The sequence below is a fragment of the Chelonia mydas genome, chromosome 22, assembly GCF_015237465.2.
Source record: "Chelonia mydas isolate rCheMyd1 chromosome 22, rCheMyd1.pri.v2, whole genome shotgun sequence".
In the NCBI taxonomy this organism is placed as follows: domain Eukaryota; kingdom Metazoa; phylum Chordata; order Testudines; family Cheloniidae; genus Chelonia; species Chelonia mydas.
The window spans coordinates 16,322,593-16,348,178 of NC_051262.2; the positions used below are offsets into that span (position 1 = coordinate 16,322,593).

General features: G+C 40.3%; 1 protein-coding gene across 6 annotated transcripts in view; it reads right to left on the reverse strand.

The window, feature by feature from the left end:
* CADM1 (cell adhesion molecule 1) overlaps positions 1-25,586 on the reverse strand; it is a 285,124-nt gene that overhangs the window by 47,800 nt on the left and 211,738 nt on the right. For all 6 annotated transcript variants that reach the window (XM_043533905.1, XM_037882219.2, XM_037882222.2 and 3 more), the window contains exons 4-7: positions 23,419-23,556; positions 21,370-21,525; positions 6,629-6,728; positions 1,045-1,217 (exon numbers count right to left, since the gene is read on the reverse strand). In XM_043533905.1, coding sequence (XP_043389840.1) covers positions 1,045-1,217; positions 6,629-6,728; positions 21,370-21,525; positions 23,419-23,556 — 567 coding nt within the window. The remainder of the gene's footprint in view (positions 1-1,044; positions 1,218-6,628; positions 6,729-21,369; positions 21,526-23,418; positions 23,557-25,586) is intronic.

A 25,586-nucleotide genomic window follows, 5' to 3' on the forward strand; every position in this document is an offset into this window, starting at 1 on the left:
CCAAAACACAATACCAGCACAATCTTAATTGTAATAATTCAAATTACATCACTTATCAATATTTGTGAGAAGTCAAGGGGGTTTTATAAACAGTCAGGCTTGACGACCACTGGCTCTCATGCGGATCTCTCCTTAGAGCCTGTCCATGCCACCTGCACACACTAGGGGTGGCAGCATTTATATAATGCAGATGACAAAAACCATGCATCTTCAGTCTTCCTAGAGAACTAGCCTGTAACATGTAGCGCAAGGGAATGGTTCATAATTAGACTGGCGATCATTCTTCAAGTGTCTACTGAATCTTCATTATATGCCCGACCTCCATGACAAGAGCACAACAAGGTTAAAAGTGATGGTAAAATAATGCAGAGGAACTGAAGAATTAAAGTAGGTACTTAATAGCACTTTAGAAAGATGCTGAGGCATGTTTTAGTGTCTGTTTGGCAGCCATAGATATGTTTAAGACATCTCATTCCTCCAGCTTATTTACTGGTTTGTAATTATCTGGATATGCTTGCTGATTCTTCAGTAATTTAACTTGCTAAAAACAGAGTGGAGAGAAAATCCTGTACCATTGCTGCAGACATTACACAACAGATTAGATAAGACACCATGGGGAAATGAACTAGGGAGCAGTCCTACAATATTCAGCACTCTCAGAGGATAACTTAAGCCCCCCCTTCCCCCCCCCGTCTCCCACGAGCCCCTCCCCACAACCCCGCCAGCTTCTGCTCTGGCTTTTTCCTGCACTGCATCTTACAATCCATCTCACCTCCACGGCAAGCTCACAATGACAGCTCCGAGAAGTCGTCACTTACTGGACTTTGAACATAAGAGGCTCTGCATCTGAGGCTAGCATCAGGGGAAAAAAGAGTGAAGGAAATGGTTTCCCAGAAACCCCAAATATAATGAGAGGATGTGTCAGATGCTATCAGAAATTCTAGCATTAAGCAAAATGTTTACTTTTTCAAAAGCTTTTAGAGAGTGGTATGTAGCAATTATGTGTAAATGAGTCTAGTAGAATGGCGTTTTTTCCTCACGTACCGTATACAAACAGCATGTAATCCGCAGATGATTTCCCCACCGCATTTGAAGCCTCACAGCGGTATGTACCATTATCTGTTTTGTTTAGGTTATTAATGAGAAGGTTTGAACCCGACACTACAACGTGTTGAGGCATCTCATCATCTACTCTTAACCATTTCACTTCCGTAGGCCTATGCAGGAAGGGGAGAAAGAAACAATTGCATTACTAATTCCGACAATTAAGTCGGTATTTTCCACATTTCATCCACATCCAAATAGAAGATCACATGACAGACAAAAAGACACTGTAAGGAAATGACATGAAACTCTTGACCTTCCTGAATAAGACGCACCGTTTAGTGGATGCTTCCTTCGTTTGCTTTTGAACCACTCATGTCTCACATGCTGAAGCACTTACATTACTTACAATTTATCCTATACCAATTGGAAATGATTCCCTGCGAGTAATAATTTTTTTGCCTTGCTCTGCTGTTTCACAGCAATCCAAGGAGAACAGACTTCACCAAAAGATAATTATCTCATTAATTGGGGGGGGGGGACCCACAAATCTGAAGGCTTGAGGCCGACAGTCAATGGGCTATACTTGTATGTACAGAAGCCCTTTAAACCGTGAATTAAATTTCAACAGCATTTTATTGTGAAACACACATTAATTTAACAAAATTGATATATTTTAGCAACTTTGAACAGCTTTGAAAAGGGATATAGTTGACTCATTTGCAACACTTTTGTCTCTGCTGTTTGTTAGTACCATTTTAGCAGCTGGAAAATAACATTACCTCTTCTCCCCACCCCTAATTACCCTTTTTTCCATTTGGTAGTCTGTTCTCTCATCTGTTGCTAATGGAACAACAATGAACGTAATAGTTACGCAGCTCAGGGAACAGGCAAGTTTCTACAGAGTCAGTGGCAGGAACAACTGTTTTTGTAGGTCTCACAATGGCAGTAAGATTATTACTAACTTTCATTAAACATTCAAAAACATATCAATACAGTATTTGGAATCAAGGAAAAATTCCTCACCATTCTAAGTAAGAGAAAATAATATTGTATCTCCTAGACAACTGAAGAATAATGCTCTTCTGAGGAGTAAAGGGAAAAAAACCAAGCAAACTCTAGAACATTATCTAAACAGAAGTGGGACAACACACATTTCTGATGCAAAGTAAACAATTGAGAAGTACTGGCTTAAATTTTCCATTAATTCTAACAGTCTCACTAGGCAGTGACATACCTATGAATCAGGCATTGTGTCGGACTAATAGATATTCAAATCATAGTAGGGTACATTAAAAACTTTAAACTGCATCTAAAAACAATAGTAATTGCGTTTGTCACCATGACCCAGTGAAGTAGCTAAAAAACTTAGTATCGCATGTGTCAGCCTTGCAGGCTGTGGCAAATGGGCTGCTTGATGATCAGAAGTCCTGCTTGACAGGTGAAACACTTGGGCTATGTCTACACGTCGCAGCTTTTTTAGCAACATGGCTGTGTTGCTACACCATGCTGCTAAAAGTCACGCAGCGTAGCTGCTGTTTGTTGGCTCTCCTGCCGACAAAAAAACCTTCCACCCTCAACAAGCAGCGTTTGTTCACACAGGCGCTAGTCATGGCAAAACTTTTGTCTTTCAGGTTTGTTTTTTTTTTTAAACACCCTCTGAAAGACAGACGTTTTGATGTTCAATTGCCAGTGTAGATGTAACCATAGTGGGATAATAGGTGGGACAATATTTAATAGCAAATTAACGTTACCCTCTGCTACGGCATTAGGTTCCACAGTATTCCCCCACCCCCAAGTAAGGAATTTGCGATGTGTTTCATATACTCCAATTTAGGTTTTCAATGTAGGTCATGAGGCATTAGAGATCCTTCTCAAAGTTGGCTTTGCCTTTTGGAGTAAAAGATGAGCTCCTAATTAGCCTATGATGTAATTTTTTAAAAAGCCTTTTACTCCTGCAGAGATGGAAGGAAAGTTGGGATTTTTTTTGTCAAGAGCAGAAGCTCAAGTTTTGGCTGGAACACACTGCCTTCACACAGCCGCACACTTACAAAGGAAGAAATATGGGCTCGTGCTTAGAATAAAGGACTAATGTGGTAGCTGACTTCCGAATAGAACTCTCAGTTGCTAGGGGACCCTGAGCTAATTGCTTGGTTTGGCTGTGTTTTAGTACCCCAGCTGTAAAATGGGTATACCACTATCTACCTCCCTCGCACAGGTTTTGGAGGACTTAGCAGTTTGGAAAGTACTTCAAGATCACTGGATGAAAGATTATGTAGGAGAGCCAAGTATTCTTAAGGCAATTGGACTCGGTGGGATAAAATTAGCTAGGTGTCTCCTACTGGAGAGCCAAAAGAGGGCGTTCATGCCATTTTTGAGGGTCCCACAAAAGTTCGGGCTTTTCATGATGACCAGGTGATGGACTTTTGTAAATAAAACAGAAACTGAGAATCTTGAGACTGCCCACCAGGTAATACGAATGGATGTGACAGAGGGGATCTTGGGGCTGGGCAGCAGGAACTCCTGCATTCTGATCTCCTGTCTGCCATCAATTCACTGTGTGGATTTGGGCAAGTGCTAACCATTGTGTGCCTCAGTTTCCTGCTCTGTAAAATGGAGGTAATTACTTACCTAGCCCACAGGCATCTGTGGAACTTAGTTAGTAAAAGCATGTAAACCTCTATATACAGACTAGGTGTTACTAAAATAGGTCATATTTTAAGTTTCAGTTATTTGACTGAATGGATAAGTTTAATCTTAGGGTTGCCAAGCCAGGTTTTACTGCTGTTGGCCTTGCTTTTCTAAACTGACTAGTGATTTTGGGAGTCTCAATTTTGGGATGCTTACCTTGAAGAGATACAATTTTAATGGAAAAAGAAAAGGAGGACTTGTGGCACCTTAGAGTCTAACAAATTTATTTGAGCATAAGCTTTCATGAGCTACAGCTCACTTCATCGGACGCTTATGCTCAAATAAATTGGTTAGTCTCTAAGGTGCCACAAGTCCTCCTTTTCTTTTTGCAAATACAGACTAACACGGCTGCTACTCTGAAACCAATTTTAATGGAGTGGCTTCTCAGCGCTTTCTGAAAATCAGGCACCTTATACAGTGTCCCAAGTGGGACAACGAAAAAATTAGACACCCAACATCTTATCCTTTTGCCACAGGCTTGTACATTTCAAGCTTGCAGAGGCCACGAGAAGATTCTGACAGACAGCAAACTTTAATATCGGGCAAGAGGGGTCAGATAAATGAATTCTACTGTTAACGGGGCATAGTTAGAGTAATTAAAAATGTTATACAAAATATATGCAGACTGTAAACTAGTGGGACAGCAGCCACATCTCCTATGAATTTATGTACAGTGGTGGCAATTTGCACATTGAGAAATGACATAATTTCCTTACATGTAACACCTTAGACCACTAAAATTGAAAGAATTTTGCAACTCTTGTTTACTTGTCACCATTTACATTTGTTTAGTTTTTGGTTTTGTCTAAGTTTAGACAATGAAAATGGACTACTGTGTAACTAAGCACAAAAAGATAGTGTCTATAGCCTTATTTTTCAAGTTCTAATGTAACTCCACAAAATCACGTTTAGGTTGCAAATATTGCAGGGGAATCATTCTTTTTTTAAAAATTCCACTAGAATTAAAATATCAAGGAAACTTTCCTATATTATATTTTTGAAAAATAAGCTTTTATGAAAATTATATTTTGGGAACACTTTGACCTGGCAGTTACCCTTAAAGGCTATATTTTGACATAAATGCTTTCAGATGCCCAGATAAAACTCACTATATAAAAAGAATGTTACCATCATCATATAGGCACCAACATAAAATTAGACATATTGGGGCAAGTATCTGATGGGGGTACTGCAAGGTTCAGGGTTACTTTCAGTCTTACTAATGAACACAATCATATGGAAAAGGGAGTAAACCACATGTTCATTAAGTTCACAGATGATACTAAATTAGGAAGAGCTGCAGTTACCAAGAAGGACAGAAAAATACAAAGGGGCCTAAGAAGATTCGAAACATGGGAACAGAAATCATAAAAAGGAGATTCAACTGGGAATAGGCAGATTAATATCTGGGGGAAGGACTCAAACACAAACGTTGAATGGGGGAGAAGAAGCTGGGAAACAGTAATACTGAGACAGACTGAGGAGGGATAAAAGGTTTGACATGAATTTAGAATGCAAGATGTCGGTAGGAAGCCACTGCATTTCTGAGCTGCACATCACGGCCCATGGAGATAAAACTCCCAATCTAGATGGTTCTAAAACAGCTATAATACTCGGAATAACCTCTTCAGTTCTGGACAAATGACCAAAAAATGGCAGGGAGTTCAGAGAAAGATAACAAAGACGAGGAGAATAACCCTACATCTACACCATCAGCCAAAGGTGAGATTCCCCAGCTTGCATGGCTGTACCTGTGGTTGTTCCATTTGACCTAGAATGAATATAAATGACAGTGGTACCATGGGGCAGTGGTGGCATGGTACCCACCAGTGGTACCCACCAGTTTCAGGAGTGTTTCATGGTCACTGCCCATGCTACACTACCATTTATAGTCACATTAGCTCTCATCGAGCTGCTAGGAGAACATGTATGCAAGTGGAGGAAAAACACCCCTAGCTTCTAGGTTAGACATAGCCTAAGAAAGGGAGGGACTGGGCTCATAAGGAAGAGAAAAGGCTAGGTTACGAGATTAATAAGAGTGAGTCAACATATTAATCTACAAAAGCACGTAAACCCAAAATGGAAGAGGAATTATTTAAGGAGGCTACAAGGGTTCACTTAGAAAAAATGGCATGAAAATAAAGGGGAAAATTTAGACTTTGCAATCAGGAGATTTGTCCTGGGGTACAACCTATTAAACTGCATAACAGCATCACAAGGAAAAAAAGGATAAAATCTTCACTGCATAAAACACTGAAAACTACACCACTAACCCCCCCCGCCCCCCCGAGAACAATCACATACAGACAGGGAGAGAATATCTAACCTTACATTTCCACTCCAACTCTAATGTGCCATTATCTCCATCCCTCGTGACATAATTACTCAGCCATACTTGAACCTTGGTAGGAGTCAGTACGTAGTCAATGGCCTGGATTTTGCAGATTCATTACAAACCAATGGCCATCTAAGCCATTCCCTGAAGGAAGGGATGTACTGTCATGTGGCATTCATAGCAAAATTCACTTTGTTTCCCTTTGTGTGAGAGAGATCTTACTGCCGGTGATGCCACAAAGCACAGAGTTGCTTCCTATGTGCCCATTTGTGAGAAAGCTCTATTTAGAGCTTTGAAAGGAGACATTTTCCACCTATCACTTATATCAAAATGGATATGGGTTAAAATCAAGGTCTTAATATTTTAGTTGATGTCCAGATTCAGAGAACATTCCCCTTCAGCACTCACTGTTTTCATGGCTAAATTATTTTCTCTGCAGAGTATCTCATTAACTTCCTACAGTAAGGCAGTAGGCAGAGAATGTGCAAATCACTTTTCTGTAACATGACATAATTGGTACTGGGTGATATGTTCAAACCTTTGAAGTCCCGAACTTACTGTGGCTTTCCAAAAGCTGTGCATGTCAGTTCGAGTGGCTCCCCTTCTCTCGTTAGGCCTTGCAGTGGGTAATTCTGTAAAACCCGCACTTGAGGCTTATCTGCATGACAAAAAAAAACCCCACAAACTGTTTGACAAATTATCTCATTGAGCAGAATCAGATTTGCATGCACCCATAAAGGAAAGCCTGGCATCAGTACTCCTACCCTTGCCACCTTCAAACCATTCATCTAATCAGTAAGTAGATTCAGTATTTTCTCAAATTAAATGGACGACCACCACCAAAACGGGAGACACAGATAAGAGCGTTTCACACTAAGTGCAGCATTGCCATTTCCTGGGAAATGCATTTTGTTACATTGAAGTTTATCTCTGAACTCACTCAAGCTAAAAGGAACTCATTTGCCTTCATGCTGAGGTGAAACCAGAGAGATTTGTCGTGCTCAGAATTGATACACTCGATCCTGTGTCATATTACTGGATGACCACACTTTGTGCAGCTGTATATTAATATTTTCGGCTCCACTGGAGGCACTTGTGCAAAAGACAGAAAAACTGTAACTGCTGCTGCCTTTGTTTGAGCAATGCAAGGTTCTTTGCGAGTCCAAATGAAATTAGTGCAAGTCTCAAAACAAACACAGGGGAATAAAGCGTTTACGCCGAAGGACACAGCTCAGAAATCCTTCAGAAAGACCCTGTAGGAAAAAGGCCACAGTCTGCAATTAATAAGAAATTCATTGCCTTCAACAACTGAAACAGATTAAAAATGCAATCTCAACTGTAGCTAAAATGTAATGAATGCAAAAATCAATTCAATACCATATATTGAATAAGCCATATATTTTTTTAGAAAGTTACTCAGCTGTAAGAAACTGGGGAGGGCAACAACTCGGTATGCATAAAGGTTGAAACAATTCAAACGTTTTTATTTTGTTTGAGAATCTCTACTGCCGATACTATTGGATTGTTGCCTTTTATTAACAGTGTTTAACTCATTAACATGCTTCCTATGGAATCATGGAAATAAAAAAAAATCCATGGCTGGGTTTAACAATTTAAACCCTCATAATTTTCAGTAATGAAATAAAATACACTAGTAAATCCTCTCCTGAGATAGCTCCACAATAAATGCTTTTTTATTAAAGAATCCCCATCTCATAGATTTTTCCTGCGACTAGAAAACCATAAGGCTAACTGTTTAGAAAAACAGCCTCATTGTGCTGGTTTACCAGGTCACAGTAAGGGTCTGCAACCTTTTAGAGATGCAAAATGATCGTATACTGGATAGTATAAAATATTTACACACTTGAAAACACCAGCTGACCTTCTAGTTACATGGTTTAATTTGTGGAAGCTGCGAAGTAAATCTGTAAGAGTAATTGGTACATATATTCCAGATATTCTTATCAATCATTCATTATTGTTATCATAACAAATCTTCAGACTGAAATTTTTATGAAGAATTTATGGTCTCCAATAACTGTACCCGCTATTAAACATTATATTTAAACATGCCAAGTAGAGCCCTGCATCCAATTTGTATCTGCATCCAATCTGCAAAAATGGTCCATGGATATAAATCAGATATCCACAGATTGCCGGGCTCTAATGCCAAGTTCCTAGAATTATGTAATTAATGAGACCTGCAGTAGTACATTCTGGGGCAGTTACTGCACGCCTCAGATAGCAATATCAGGCGTAAGGCCAACAACAGATGGACATTTACTACCTACGTACAACAAAACTGCCCTGAAATGCACATCTTGGCGCTGCTTTATATCATTATACAGTGGGATTCCTACATAAAAATAAAGACGAGTTGTTCGAGCCACACCTACACTACAGTAGTACAGTACTGGTAGTCAATTATTTCTCATAATCTAAAGCTATTTCCTAATACACTTATAACTTTTCCAGTGGCTGTAAAAAAACAAAAACCGTACCCCAGTAATTTTATAAGGCACCTTTATTAAGCTGAATTATTTCAAAAGCTTAAACACCAGTCATCTAAAGGACGCACTGCAACGACCACCAATTTGAAAACTAACCAACCAACCCACCTTTACTACCGGGGTGGCCAACCTGTGGCTCCGGAGTCACGCGCGGCTCTTCAGAAGTTAGTATGCGGCTCCTTGTCCAGGCACCGACTCTGGGGCTGGAGCTACAGGAACCAACTTTCCAGTGTGCTGGGGGCTGCTCACCACTAAAGCCCTACCTCTGCCCCCACTCCACCCCTTCCCGCCCCTCCCCTGAGCCTGCTATACCCTCGCTCCTCCCCCTCCCTCTTAGAGCCTCCTGCACACCACAAAGCAGCTGATCAGGAGGCGCCGGGAGGGATCAGGAGGCGCTGATCAGTGGGCGGGAGCTGATGGGGGGCTGCTGACGTATTACTGTGGCGCTTTGGCAATGTACAGTGGTAAATTCTGGCTCCTTCTCAGGCTCAGATTGGCCACCCCTGCCTTACTACAAACCATGCTGGATTTGACAAGATTTCTTTAAAAGCACTCATGTAGTGTGCCTATAAAATACACAAAAGTAGCCTTTAAAGAGACCAGGATGAGACTTGCTCTCTCTCTTGTTGGTAGATTAGTTTATGCCAGCCTGACCCCGCACAATGTTCCGTGGTCTTTAAGTCAACCGATGAAATGAAACGGAGTACTTGTGGCACCTTACAGACTAACAAATTTATTTGAGCATAAGCTTTCGTGAGCTACAGCTCAGTTCATCGGATGCATTCAGTGGAAAACAAATGAAATGAAGTGTGCTGTACATGGAACATGTGGCCTCCCTAGAGGTGACTTGTCGATAACTCTCCGTGTCTCGGCCAGCGACGGTGTTCTCTGAATAGGGTGCTTGTCCGTCCAAGTGCCAAAGAGCACAGTCTAACACGCCTGTGATGCTGATAATCCTGACACACGAGTCCAAAGGCTGTTTCCACTTCTCACCTCTTTACATAGAGCCATGCTGCTTCCTGCCTCCGGGGTGCTGGAACAATTTGTATAGTGGGGGTGTTGAAAGCCACTGAACCAAACTGTAAACCCTGTGTTTGATGGAAACCACTTCAAGGCAGGGGGTGCAGCAGCACCCCGAGTTCCAGCATCTATGCCTGCCTAGGTCTAATCCTAACTATTGCAAAAATGGACTCAGTATTTCCTCTTTCCAAAGAGCATACACACAGTAAAGAGCACGTCTCTTTCAGAGGAGACCCTGAAACAAATGGTGTCACTGACACAGTCAATGTACACAGAGGATTCCATGACTTTCCTCAAAGGTCAAGATTTTGCACTAGAGTCCTCAGTTAGAAATTCCTTTCCATGCTCTGCAGCAGTTGGTTGTCATTCTCTATCCCAAAACTGACTACCTTTCAGCAGGCCTGTACGCAAAACAGACGGGCCCAAGGGCAACTTGACAATCTTGTGCTTAATACCTATTTTGAAATGGTGGTGCTTAATTCATGTTTTAAGTTTATGCAGCCCTTTTAATCTCCAACTCTTTCCAAAGCACTTCTCAGGCTGTACAAACTGTAGGCCTGCCTTGTTTAGAGACCACCCTAAAATATTAACCTCACCTTAAAACCATGCAAGGTGGGTGGGGGAACAACAGAGGATGCAAGCTGCAGCTTCTACTGAAGACATATGTGCACGTCAAACTGTTTTAAATGGACTGAACTTGGGTGTGGTGAGAGACCAGGTCTGTTCACACAACAAGTACAGCAAAAGTAGCAGTAGAGCAAGATTCCTTCCTCCTCATCCTCCCACGTGCCCCTGAGCTGGAGACAGCCCTCCCCTTGGATGCAAGAGAATAGCTCAAACCTCTGTGGCTCGTTTGCTATTTGGACTCAGCAGTCAACAAGGACGTAAACTTCGGCCAATGGCGCTAAAGGCAATTGACATTTTTAAATAGGAGTAAAATGCTGAGCTGCTAATTTTGTTTTCTTGCTGAACCCCAAATAGGAGACAGAGTGTGATCACACTCAGACACCCCCTTAGAAATACAATCAGCGCATATAGAATGGGGGAGTGCTGTGCAATACATTTAATTTGGGTGGCCATGTACAGTATGCATCCGATGAAGTGAGCTGTAGCTCACGAAAGCTCATGCTCAAATAAATTGGTTAGTCTCTAAGGTGCCACAAGTACTCCTTTTCTTTTTGCGAATACAGACTAACACGGCTGTTACTCTGAAACCAGTAATTTCACTGTCCATAAGAGTGATCACAAGCGGCAGTGAGAGAGAAAATTGCATTATGCTCAAAGTACAGACAATGCTCTTTGGGGCTGTGTCAATCATACCCGATTTGATTCATCACACTCTAATAGCGCATAGCTCTTCAAGAAGCCCAGTGTAAGTGATATGGGGCATACAACAGCTGCCCCTGCAGGACCATCCACTTTAAATACACACTGACTGTGTTGGACCAGAGTCATTAATACTACTCCTACAACAACAACAACAACAACATGTGAAATGTTTTTTAAACTCAAGAGCTTTTTCATAACTCAGCCCACTTCTGACTTTTCCTACCTGGAAAAAGCAACAAACTAATGATCCTCATGGCTGATACAACCCATCAGACTGAAGGTTTTCTTTGCACATTACTGTCTTCAAAATCAACCAAATGAACAAACGGGCTGTTTAAAACACACTACAATTCATGGTGTGTCTCTATATAAACAGATAGACCAAGAAAGTATATCAACGGGCCGCTTTCAGTAAAACCTAGCACTCAAGGCTATTCTATTCATGCAAGAGAGCAGATATATCAGTATCGCTGCAGAATCTCTGCTGCTGCACAAGCCATGTCAACATTTCCAGAAGACAACTACCTCTGTGTAAACATGAAAGCTTGTCTCTCTCACACCAACAGAAGTTGGTGCAATAAAAGATATTACCTCACCCACCTTGTCTCTAATATCCTGGGACACCATAGCTACAGCACTGCATACAACATTTCCAGTACAAGCTAAAGGAGTTTGTAACCCAAGTTGGGCATGCATGGACCAGAGAGAAAACTTGCATTGGTGCTGAGAAAATGAGACTTTATCTAGCTCTACATGTTCATTAATACAGCATGAAATATTTTGTTTCTTGATTTCAAGTATGAAATGCTTTTTAAATGCCAAATCTTTTGCCAGCTGAGAAAATTAGGAAACTGAATCTTCTAATAACTCAATTAAAAATTAACTTGCTTAAGTTTTGAGTTTTTAAAGTCTTAACATTTTTCTGATTGTGTTAATCCCTAGTTTTAATCTCTCTGCTGATCTAGGAGACACTGTTTCCTCAGGAGAAAATATTTTCAGCTGAAGAAGTAGAATGCCTGTCTACCTTCCTTTATGTTAGTTTAAAAATCATCCAAGATGTACTTCACAATACTCCTTCCAATATCCTCTGAGGCCTGTGAAAGTTTTATATGTATTCTCATCTCCTTAATCTACGGTTTTTGTGCTGTGTTTTACTGAAATAGGCATGATATATTGTCTAAATTAAAATTAACAAGGAAATTGGTCAAAGAGCTGTGATTTTTACCAGTTTCTGTATCAGACTGCACATATTAACTCCAGAAAAAGCAAAATTAGTCAGAAAAAAATATTTAAGTTAGAGGGAAAACATGTCTATTTAAGTTAATTATAAGAACACAACTTTTGAGTTAAAGGGTAAAAATGCAAACAGAAAAAGCAATAAATTCAGTTGGCATTTTAACATGAAGCTTTGCAGATGCAATTAGTGCATAAATCTAGACTATAGATTAAGACCCAGGGATAGGCCCTCAAGGAATATATTTCTCAAAAATGTCAGAAGCATCAATATTTGAATATTGGCTACTATGTATATGTAAGTGTCATCTTTATCCTAAAGTCAGCTGTGTCCTCTTCTCAGGGGATTATATTTCATAGTGGAATGGGTAGGGACTGAAAAGTCTAATAGGTCTTTCCTTTTATTATCTTAGCAGCACACATCCGTATCAATGTTATGGTCCATATAATGGTTGAATATCAACATGGGATTATCAAACAAACAACTGTCAGATCGATAGACCTCATCTTTAAACTAACAGTTAAATGGTCGACTGACACACAATGTGTCTAAAGGAGCCCTTCTGATCTCAAACAGATATTTAAAAAGTCGTCCCTGAAACATAAAGAGAAGATTTAAGCATTTAACTTGTAATAGTAAAGAAATATTAAAGTTAAGATGTGCCAGTTCTCATTCCTGCCTTTTCTTATTCTTTTTTACACAATGACATGCTTTCATCATATAGTGTCTAACCTTTAGTCTGAATGTCCAGATTAAGTGCTGCCACCTTGATGTTATTGAGATTAGTTTTCTTTTATTTAATATATAGCACGCTGCTCTTGTTACGCAGCCAGTTACACTGTTAGAGGCACTTCTCCTCAGACGGTGAACCCTGCAACCTTTGCCACCAATTATACATCCTGCTACAGCCAAACTTAACATAACAGAAGTACAGCCACCAAAATCATAGACATATACAAAGAAATGGTTAGTTATCTGGTTTCTGGGGGCCATATGTAGCAAAATGGTTTATTTTTAATTTTAAAAATACAAGGCTTTGGTCTAAGTCAGACTGACAAGAAGAAGCCTTTGAATTCAAAGATTTTGTGCAGAATTATTTCCTGTTTTAAACATCTAACTGCACACTGCTGCTGTATGCTTGCCGAGCCTCAGAGTGAAACTATCAAACCCAGGCCCTACTGTATGTTCTTCATCCTCAACAACATTCCTCTGAGAAAACCTTATTAATGAGCTTGCAAACGAGCACACAACTGGGAAATGTCACAAACAAGAGTGACTAATGCCCCAGAAAATCAAATAACTCAACACTTGGCTGATTGTGGTGCCTTTCATATTTACAATAAAAAAACATAAGTCTCAGATACTGAAGGGGTCAACACCTCACTGAACAAAACAACTCATTTATTTATGTTCAGAAATCTCCCGATGATAAATTACATTGATGTTAATCACTTCACTGCATACCATGCAATTAATATTTGTACTCACCAGAAACAAAGATTACTGAAAGTATGAAAGCATACATATATGGCTGATTTTTAGCATAATTGGGAACAACAGATTCTCTTGGCATAACAAGAGATCATAACAGTTTCCATGGGTAAATATTTTTATAAACATGCATGTAGACATAAAAATCTATGTTCAATTAATTAGGATTTAAACCCACAAGAGGAAAAATACAGCGTTAAGGCTTATACTTTGTCATCCATTTCCAGTGCTATAACAAGCAAAGGAAAAGTACCACAAAGACATGAAGATTAATCTTTAACACATTTTTCTGGGGGTATTTTGCTCATATCAACTCCTTAATGATCTTTTAACTTATTTTGTTGCTGTTTCCTTTCTAAAAATTATATGTAACAAACACGCATCCGCCGCTCATGCAATAACGAATTCTAAAAGAGACAGCTACTCAAAAACCATTGGAGATGTCTGAACTAATACCATGCAGCATATTGTATCACATTTGCTAGTGTGACTATTCATCAAGCATGAAAGAGTTATTGTTACTGTACACAGTTGCCATTTGTCATACTCAGTTTTGCTTTTAAAAACATCATCAAGACATTATGGCATGCTTGTTTGCAGAGATTTCATTTCAATAATATCTCCTACATTCATATAGCAGCATTTATCTCAAAAGTTCAGAAAGGACCAGACTTTGCCACCCTTTACTCACGATACTATTAGCTTACTTCATGAGTAGGGTGAGCTACTACTCAACATACGAGTGGCAAAAACCAAGCTCAGAGTTCATTTATTTGAGAACGTGTAGCTCACTTTTAATTACTTTGCACACTTCAAAGTACCATAGTAAAGTGATTGTAGCATTTTTCTATTAAGTCTTTCTCATATCAGATATCATAAAGGCTCTATTCATCCAAAATAGGGAGCAGGGTCCTACTGTGCTAGCTATCCTTAGCACATACAAAAATACAATAAAAGACCGTGCTTGTCCCTAAGAGTTTACAGTCTCAGAACATGACAAGATGCTTACAAACTAGCAGAGGACCAGGTAACAATGGAAAAACCACATTAAGCATCATGAGCAACAGCCTTACTAAATCTTTGCTAAGAAATGGTGTCAGACCCCATTGTGCATGGGGTCATTATGGGGCTTGTGGAATAGAGAGAGAGAAATTCCTGAGGTTCTACTGCACACCCAAAGGACTTGGAAAACACCAGAAGTGCATGTTGTTTCCTGCAACTCTGCATGAGTAGGCTTACTGGCAGGGGAGTGAAGGATAAGGACCTTTCTGCCTATTGAGACCACAGGGGAACGTTAGGTGAGCAGAACATTAACGTCACAATGGAATGTGGCTAGGGCACTAGCCTTATTCTAATGAAAAGTGCCCTGGAATTTCTGATGGTAACCATGAGCAGTTAGGGGATCTTTTCTCTCTCACATAAGTTTGGCCGCTGCCACAACACGCTCCCCCAGAATCATGTTAAGGCATAGTTCTAAGCAGACAGACATCAACTCCACTTCCCACATCACCTGAGGCTGTGCCTTCCCTGACACAAACGTCTCCCTCTCCATCCCTTCCCTCAGGTGAGATAACGGATGCTCATTCGCTAGCTTACTATAAAATCCTAGTGGAGACAAGGCATCTGAATTTTTTACCCTGACATAGGCGAGGCAAAGGTCAGGGGATGTGGCTGACCTTGCCTAATTTACCCGACAGTAAAACTCTACTTGTTTCCACTGTTTTGCTTTTACAGCTAACACAGCTGCACACACGCCTTTCTGGTCAGTGAAGTCAGAGCCTAAGATGGAATCCATTGTCTCTTAGAGCACCGACTCCCCACCCCGGCTTATTTTAGGAGATATGGAGAGAACTCAGCCCAAGGGAATATGGCTAAGAGCCATTTCAAAAAGTTAGCAATTCGGAGTGGTTGGTAAATGAAAAAAGCTGAAATCTTTAAATTCTTTGAACTGTAACACACAAGAAAACGTACAAATGAATTGTTTATAAAACTCATTGTAACAGGTCACTTTGCAGGCTGACATCTTGTACCTCAATTTCCAGCGAATGATTTCTTTTTCTTAGCAGCTGAAAATATATTTCTAATGGAATAGATATATATTTAAGTGTAGCGTTCTCAAAAGCACCTGCATGAATTAGAAGCAGGAGTGCTATTGCCTTTCAATGAGAATTGAGCTCTTAAATCACCAAGGAGAGTTTTCAGAGTAGCAGCCGTGTTAGTCTGTATTCGCAAAAAGAAAAGGAGTACTTGTGGCACCTTAGAGACTAACAAATTTATTTGAGCATAAGCTTTTGTGAGCTACAGCTCACTTCATCAGATACATCCGATGAAGTGAGCTGTAGCTCACGAAAGCTTATGCTCAAATAAATTTGTTAGTCTCTAAGGTGCCACAAGTACTCCTTTTCTTTTCAAGGAGAGTTTGAAAACCCTACCTTTAGGGTCCAAATTCTTAAAAAGGAAATTTTACCCTGGCTATTTTATAGTGGTAATTTATACCATCTGAGGGGACAACAGGAGGAACTTGTTTATTGGGGAAAGTTACTTGGACTTTTCTGCAATCAGTTGGCTTCTTTTGATGGCTACCCCAGACTAGTCTTCTCTTTGATCATTAGCATTTGCACCATACACATGTTGTTTATTCTGTGGCGAGGTCTCTTTCAAGAGCATGAGAGAAAAAACATTATCACAGCTGCTATTAACCGTGTAGGGAATATTCCAAGTACATTTTTCTTGAAAAATTACTATGAAATATGTAGGAGAACATCTGAAAGCACTACTTCTGTTTCAAGACTACCCTTCATAAGGCCCAGATTACGCCGAGTTCATTCAGCCTTTGCTCTCTTTTGTGGGTTTTGTTTAGTAGGATGACAACCATTTCCTCTCCCCCAGATTCCAGGCTTTGTGGTTCGTGTTGGTTTTTTTGTGTTTGTTTTGCAACTAGCCTTATGATGTACCTGCATATTCTGAACTTTAAACCAATAAATATTAGCTCGAAAGCTGGATCCATCATTTAAAGGTTCCCTGCTAATACTTTCTACTTTCAATACCTTTCTTGAGTCTGACAGACTAAGAGCACTGAGGTATATGACACCTTGGGAAAACTGTCTACTGGGGCTACGCGTATAGCGTCAGTAGCTGACATTCCAAAGACACGGGCATGGTGTGCTGTATGGATGGAAGGACAAGATCAAGACGGCACTGTGCAACGACAAATGCAATCACTTCTTTTTTTAAACGCAACCAACCCTCTTTCAAATTATGCCTCTCTGGGCTCAGCAACACAACTACGTAAACACATGTTTTGACACAGCACTGTGTGCAAATATTAATTGCCACTTGCTTGGAGATTCGGCATGCTATAAAGCTGGAGGTAACAAAGTGGTCAGCTGAAGTGCATGAAACAACAATTTGGAGGGCTACTTCGCTCTGATTGCAAATCCCAGCTCTAAAAAGCTATTGAGAAAGTGACAATTATGCCTGATTTTAGGAGTATAATTTCTTTAAAAGGCTGGCCCTGGGTCAGAGGAAGCTCTGATCTACACTTCAGTCAGAGAAGACAAGTGGATTTTCCTCCCCCTTATGCAGCCGCTCTTTGGGTAATGGGCAAACAAAGCACTGAATTGCATGCTTCACGCACAGTGAGGAGAAACTACGTGGAACAATAACACTTAGTTTTTATATCACACTTCCCCCTCTGGAGATTGCAAAGGGCTTTACTGAGGAAGGTTAGTATTATTCCCATTTTAGGGACAAGAAAACTGATTCACAGAGAGGAACGTGGAAGTAAGTAAATGCTCCAGCTGCCTCTTCACTGTTGCCTGGAGCTAGTGTGAATCTGATCTATTAAAAAAAGGCCACCAAGGGAAAGTAGCTTCTTCCTACACGTAGTAGCTTTGAGACTCAGGAGACAGAAGCCTGCAGTGCTATGGGTCAGGCAAGGTCTCCCCATAACACTACAGAGGTCCAGGCCAGCACTCCCATATGGTTCTATGACATGGTCTGTGCCTAGCCAGAAGAGTAGCCTGCAGGACCCAGACTAGATATGGCAGCACTGTGGATTCTTTTTGGTGCTCAGCCTCCCCAATAGCAGCGGCCACAGCCACTCCTCATCTTCTGATCCCTACTTCTGCCATCAGATCACACTGGCTCCCTTCTCTTCCAGTGGTCTATATGCAGAATTCCCAGTGGTCTATAAACAGAACTGCCTGGAATCCCCTTAGATGTGTGCTGCCAGAGTTTTGATACCATCAATTCCTTCCTTTCTCCCTAGGCCTGCAGTGAATCCACTGACCATACTGTCTTCAAAAACAAAGTTTGGAAAAAAAATAGATAGGAGACTGGCTCCAGGGATAAGAATTGGCCAATAGAATCTTTCACGCCTTGGACTCCAGGTCATATCCAAAACAGGCTGGTACTGACTGGAAGCCCTTTCCACGTGATGGTTCTTTGGTGGCTTTTATATTCATTCAGATTGAGTATATGGACCAAAGGTGTTGTCATAACTCAGTCGCTGTCCAACAGTAAACAGTGTTAAACAAAATGTTAAAGCGTTTTAAATGTCAAGTATTAAATAAGGCTGTCATTTTAACCACATCCCTTGTTCTGTCCCCTTCCCTTTAGCTGGAGAGAGATTTTTAGAAGGAAAAATAAAATCCCTTGTTTGACAGTCTCTTAATCTATGCCTATACTAGCGGGTTTTCAGCAGCACAGCTGTAGCATCTCTCATGTAGCGGCTCTTTGCCAACAGGAGAGATCTTGCCCGATGACATAATTAAACCACCTGCAATGAGTGGCTGTTGCTCTGTCAGCGGGACCCATGAGCAACAGAAGTTTGGCTGACAAAAGGGGAAGTGTAGACACAGCCTTAGATGGTATCGAAGATGGTAAAAATCTGTTCTTTTGGGGAAAAGAGAAAAAAAGTTAGTGGAGATGGGGTTGAACTGTTATGATGTCTGATTCTCTTTCATCCAGATGGTGTTTGGAAGTCAGCTGGAGACAGTGGGGTTGGGCATGACATCTAGGTCCCTTCTCTGGCCCCGGCAAATCAGGGTATCTTTCAGGATTGGGATGACAAAGGCCCAGGGTCCCAAGCGATAGTGGGGTAGCCGTCATGAGGGTGAAGCTTACTCCAATAGCCAATTTTTCTCCCCAAAAATCTCTTTAAGGACCTGCAAAAGGAGCGATATGTGGAATACGCCACCCCATCATTATTTTGTCCACCAATTAGCCCTAGTTTCCAGCACACCAATTTTGGTTCACTGACTTGGGGGAGGGATAGCTCAGTGGTTTGAGCATTGGCCTGCTAAACCCAGAGTTGAGAGTTCAATCCTTGAGGGGGCCATTTAGGGATCTGGGGCAAAAATTGGAGATTGGTCCTGCTTTGAGCAGGGGGTTGGACTAGATGACCTCCTGAGGTCCCTTCCAACCCTGATATTCTGTGACTGATTTCTGGTTCCACACTTCTCTTGGTTACCAGGCATGATCTTAGCACAGTCCTTGAGTTACATTAGTAGGCCTTGCTGTTTGAACTAATTCAGTCTCTGTCTCACTTTTGCTTCTTCTCACATCAACATTTATTCTTTAGGTTATTATGATCTCTTATAAACCTTCATATAATTTTCACAGACGAGCGTACAATTAGGGCACATTTGTAGGCCCACTTATCACAACATAGCTTATACATAAGTACAATTCAGTGTCCTCTGACTATGTAAGTCTCCATTACACCACTACAACGGTTCAGAAGGAAGGCCAGGAATTGATGCGTCATGGAGACCAAACTCCCCTCAACATCAGGAGAGAGCTGACAGATTGATAGAGGGAGAGAAGAGACTGTTAGGACACTTACTGTGCAGATCCCTGGGCTGTTTGTTCGTTCCGTGGATCAAAAAGCAATGCTCGTTGGCAGCGCTATTCGTCCAGTGCCTTTCACAAGCTCCAGGTTAATTTCAGAACGTGAAGACAAACACGCTAGTCAACAAGACCATTTCACATGGTTTCCCCGTCCGCTTGCAGAAAGCTCTGCATTAAGTGCATTCCAAAAAACTTGTGCTAAGCACTGAGTAACACCTCTCCCTCCCGAAGAGACACCCAAAGGCAGGCCTAAAATTAGCGATAAGTGGAAAAAATGCCCTTTGCAACAGATAAAACCAATACAGTCGAGGTTCTGGATGTCCCCCAGGACCGTCAGATAACCACACTGTAAATGTGATTTGTCATCATTCTGTTTGGCGCCTTTTACAAGCTGCAACCTAAAGGATTCAGAAAAGAGATTTATTTTCTCTTTCATAGACATATGTAGGAGGAACTCTACTGCATGCTCTGTTAAAAAGACTGACCCATTTCTATTGTACCAAAAGGTATGCATTACACAGAAATATCCACAGGGAAGCCTTAAACTACTAATCTGACCCCTTTATAAACAAGGTTTTTTTTAAACAGGATTTCAATTTTCCTGTATCAGCTGAGAGATGGGATTTTTTCCCCTGTTAAGTAGTTGATCAAGCCTCACAAAGGTGCTAATGTATTATTAAAGCTAATGGAGCTCTACAAGAAATGTTAATGGGCATTACGTTTGCATAAATGAATTACACATTAGCACAGTCACAAGAAATCTAGTATCTGCCAATTTAGGTAGTATCTGATCATTTTTGTTTTCCCTATTATAGGGACATTACTTCATGCTAGTTTCCGTGATATGAAAATTGTAAGCAGAATGCTCTTAATGAAGCTACATAATGAAATAGATGAAAAATTAACAACCCTCCACTCCTTTTATATAATGTTACGGTTGAGATGAACCTACAAAAGAAAGATGTGTGTCATCTTAGCATCTCACCACTTGGTTGTTCTCTCGTGCTGAGGCAGTCACCCCAATGTCAGATTTGTTTGCATTTCTGATTTCAAAAGCCATATTCCACTTGATAACATGACACAGTGACACTAACATGACTGTGTTCTGCGTCACTAATATGAACATGAGCCACCTCTGCTGTGGATTGCCCCATGAGTATTTTCAGAAATCTTCTTCTTTCTATTTATGTACATCACTCATATGATGTATATAAATGGCAGTTCATGGAGAACTAAGTGAAATGTTCCACCTAGCTTTCATCCTGAATATAGTTGGAAGCATTAAACCTTAAGATTAGCTTGCTTTAGCAGGCTGCTTTTACTTGACCTTTACCTTAAAGGTTCCACTATTTTAAAACATATTTCTGCAGCTCTAATTTAGAAAAGAACTACTGTACTATACTTCCCATTATATGCATTATGAAAGTCTCTCTTGCATCGCAGCATGGGTCTCTCAGTTCATTTACCAATGGAGAATTGCAGTAAGTTACTTTAAATGGAGCTCTGCAGTGATGCTAACTTTTAAAGAAATACATGCATTGTTAAAAAAGTTAGGATTTAAAATTAAAATTAATCTGCTTTGACAAAATCACAAGGCCTAGCTATTAACCCTTCAAGGTGCTAAATCTGGGTAAAGCAAGTTATTCTATGTGGAGAGAATAAAACTAGGAATTTGGCATCACAGCAAAACTGCAAGTCGTCGTCATTGTTTAAGCCATTAAACAATACTCAATACTTTGATTTCAACATTTATAAACCCTATCTACACTGTAATAAAATCTAATTACATAATGAATGGTTTCAAACTTCTGTTTAAATGAGGAACATTCTACATTAGAAGAACAGAAAGCTCTAGTACTCACACATTACTTCTAGGTAGCGCTGCGTCTGTAAGTCTTTGACAGCGGGGTGATCTACCAGACAGATGACAGGGACCCCATCGTCCTCGCGCCCCACGGTCAGCAAAAGCTGACTAGTCACAGTGAACATATCAGACCATTGCTCCACTTCAGATTTGCCTGCCAGACAGATGAGGGAGAGAACACAGAATAATCACGGGAGAGCATATTCATGGCGTCACGTTGTCATCATCTCACTGGCATCACCATGGTAGACAAAAGAGGTGCTGGGAAGACGTGCCCCTAAATTTCCAACTTTCATCTCTATAGCATTGACTGCTAAGGGCAGGGAGGTGTCCCGTGGGTAATACTATCCCTCCTACCAAAGTCATTAAAACTTACAATATACAGTGTGCTGTCATAAGGATTAAAAGTGCCAGGATGCTTACAGCTCCACTGATTTAAAAGCTTGGGGTTTTTTTTTTGTTTTTTTTTGGAAAGCATCCTGGAATTCAGATGCTATGGAGATGAAAACCCATCATCAGCTATTAGGAGGGAAAGAGAGTAAACGGATTAACATAATTAAAAACAGTAATTAAAATATTTAAACAGTGGCACTGTAGAAGATCCATTGAAAATACCATAGCAGCGGGTTGGAGTGAAGTATATTGCAGGGCAAGACTCCCCAGAACACACAGAACAGGAAAAAGGCGGCTCACGGTTAAATGATGACACTAATGAGGTTTTCCATGAACTCAGCACACTCTTGCTGACCAGAAACCAATGCCTCTTAAACGTGTGTATCAACTGCATTTTTATGGTTCAAATCATGGCGATAAAACGGCTAAGAGGGAAACCTACAAGAGAGACTTCCCCTTCAAGCCCACAAAACAGCTCCTGTGGATAATACATAGGTAAAACACATTGACAACTGTTAAAAACAACAACCTGTTATGTTTAGAGGAAAGACTGCATAATCAAAGAGGCTCCTGGTTCTCTCTCCATCCGAGTCAGTGTAAAATCAAGAACAAAGAAAACTATTTCAGTTTCCCTATTTTTGAAAACCCCACTGTGCCAAAGAATCAGCAGGGTGATCTGGTATTTCAAGAAGCGACTACTTGCTCGGCAGTCTTCAAAGATACAGGGCGGTTGGAATTCAATTGCTGAAGCGAGAAAGCTTAATAAAGGAGCTGGACAGGGCAAGCACAAGTGGCCAAATACTGTTGTACTGGGGCCCTACAGAAAGCAAAAGAAACCAAGGAGGAGGTCGTTTGAAGATGCATGCGTCATTTAGATGACAACAGGTGCCGGAAAGCAGTTGGTTCTGTGGGATGCTACACGTGGCAGCAGCTTTGCCTTCCACTATTACCAGCATAAGTTCAGTGTGTGTCATTGTGCTGAGATGCCTGTAGGAGGGAAGGGATGTATGTCCTCTGTCCGGAGGACTTTATCCTGTCCTTGCAGAGCGTTAGATTTGAAGGGCTGTATCGGACTTCTGTAAAGAGCTGTTATTATCTCAGATGGGACAAAATGAGAGGTGATGCCATGTGCACACAGACTTAAACAGCACACAATATGCAATCAGTGTTGTGACTTATCTGTACAAATTCCATGAGCACTAGACTTTACAGAGTAGAAAAAACTCATTTTTATATGAACATCTACCCAATCCCACAGGAAGAACTGAGCTAGATATAAAAGTGCACTGAAACGCTTTATTACCTCACTCGATGCCATCACACTGACCCCTAAATCAGGGCAAAGAGCTACCTTCCCTGCACACCTCGAGGGATCACTGAGGACATCAGCAGCTGAAGAGCAACGCCAGAACCCTGAACTCGGATTCTGGCAGGTAACTAAAGGACAACACAGGAGTAAAAGTCCTTTACTGTTAAGGTGCATTTGTCATTTAAATCTGCCCATACATTTTACCACTGACATGGCTCTATTTTTTTTTTTTTTTTTTTTAAACAAGTGTTTCTATTCTCTGTCTCCATAATATTATATTTAGAAGGTCTAATTTAACCACTTCAGTTATCTATCAAGCTGTGCGGCTTTAGAAGATAAATCTACCCGGTAGCTCCTTGTTCCCTTTGAACCATCTGATTGTGGTGGCTGGTCTGCTGGCCATGGCAGTGCAGTTCAACTCTATCTCCTCTCCTTCAGTGGCAATGTCTTTCTGGATATCAATCATCAAATTGCGTGGTGGGACTAAAACCAAAAATAAAAATCAGAACAAGGTCAGTACATTTTGATCTTTAACTGGTGTATACCCAAGAACGCATCAACACGTTACTCAATGATGGAAAACAGCTGGATTCTTTTTGGGAAAGGTAGGCACCTGGACTTATCAGATCTCTTAATTTATCAAATGATTATTTGTACTATTGTCCCTTAACACACAGGTTCCTAATAGTTGTGTTAAATGTTTTTAGCCTAGCTTTGAGCTTTATCAACTATTGCTTATTAAATTCTCACATTTTCTATAGTCCCTCCCAGCTGAGCACGGTCCCTTGTAAATTGTTTGCTCTCTTTCATGCTACATGGATGTGATATCACACAAAGAATACAGCTTGCATTTTACAGTCAGTAATGAGGAGAAGGGAAACAGAAAAAATACATTTAACAGTACCGTACCTAAATAGTAGGTTAAATAGGTAAAAGTTTTCTTATCTGCTCTTCAGTTTCAAGCCTCAGGCTCAAGATGTGGAAGATGACCAGCAAAGATCAAACACATTTAGACCTCTTAAAAAAAGCCATCAAGACTGGGACCAGAATAAAATGTCACAGCCTCCAATTGCCAATGCATCTCCCATCAAAATAAACCAAAAGGCAAATGCAATCCCAAATTTGATGAAGAGATGTGGAAACAACTTTGGATCTCAACAAAGATAACTGCTTCACATTGCAATTACTGCAAGCTGAGAGTTTTCCTCTCTTTAAGGCAAGTACCTGCTAGAGACAACACTACTGTGAGCTACAAAGCCAGAGGGCTGTAATCATCATCAGTGAAAAACAATCCAATAATATTTAGGAACAGGGTAATACCTACGGGAGACCACCACCACAGTAGCATGCAATCCATAGACAGGATAAAAACAAGTTTAAAACTGCTGAAAAAGGAACAAGATGAAAAAGTCAGTAATGAGAGAAACATGAATACACACAATTCCATCCCTGTTAGGCCTTTAAGTAAAGAATTTAAATTGATTATTTCCGAAGATAACTCAACATTTTTTGTTCTCATCACTATGATTAAGCAATTGTATGGTTGAAATATGACTCAGACATTTTCAATCTGATGAAGAACAAATATGTATAAATATCATCCAGATGATCGAAGGACTAGTCAGTTTTAGCTTTTCTCCAAGATGAGTAAAACAGACCATATATTTCAGATTTTCATGTGTTCTAATCCATTGGGTAAATCTATATCTATACTTAATGAGAACAACTACATTATTTTTCTAGCCTGTTACAGAAGGCACAGAATACTTGCTTATAGGCCCATTAAACAGGTACCACTACTTCTGATGCACCTCTTAGCAATGAGTGAATGTACATTAACTAACTCAATACATGTAAACAGGTACCAACAGGAGAGAAACTGAAGGGGACAAAAACACCATCCTATTCGGCTGAACATCAGAAAACTGAAGTACAACTTGAAGGCTGTGGATAAACCTGAGATCCATACTAGGGCGGATTATAAACATTGTTTCCACAGTTTAAACACTAAGACAGAACAGAATCTCATTAAATATGAGAAAAACAACCAAACTTACAACTAATCAGTGAGTGAGATCTTACATTTAAGCTCTTCCACTACGATTCAGGTTCTCTTATTAACAGGAGCTTAAAAGCCAGCACTAATCTTTAGACACGGCTGTAATAGTATTAGCTACTATTATCTGTAACTATATTAACCTTATAACTGCATCTATATCGTCTTGCAAACCATGAGATATAGGATGAAAAAAGGAGAATTCAGTAAAGTACATTTTCACCAAGACAATTCTGAGTAGAAAAAGTGAACCGCAACACTCCAAAATGGATAATTCCTAAGCAAACGAGCACACACAAAATGTCAGATGAAAGATCTCAAGTTTATACATACAAAATAATACATAAAATAGTGGCTGTTAAATCAGCTCAGACAAAAGTTAACAGAAATCCCTCACTTTGCATTATAATTATGCTTAAGGTTTTGCTTAAACATCAAGCAACTAAAACGTGCAGAG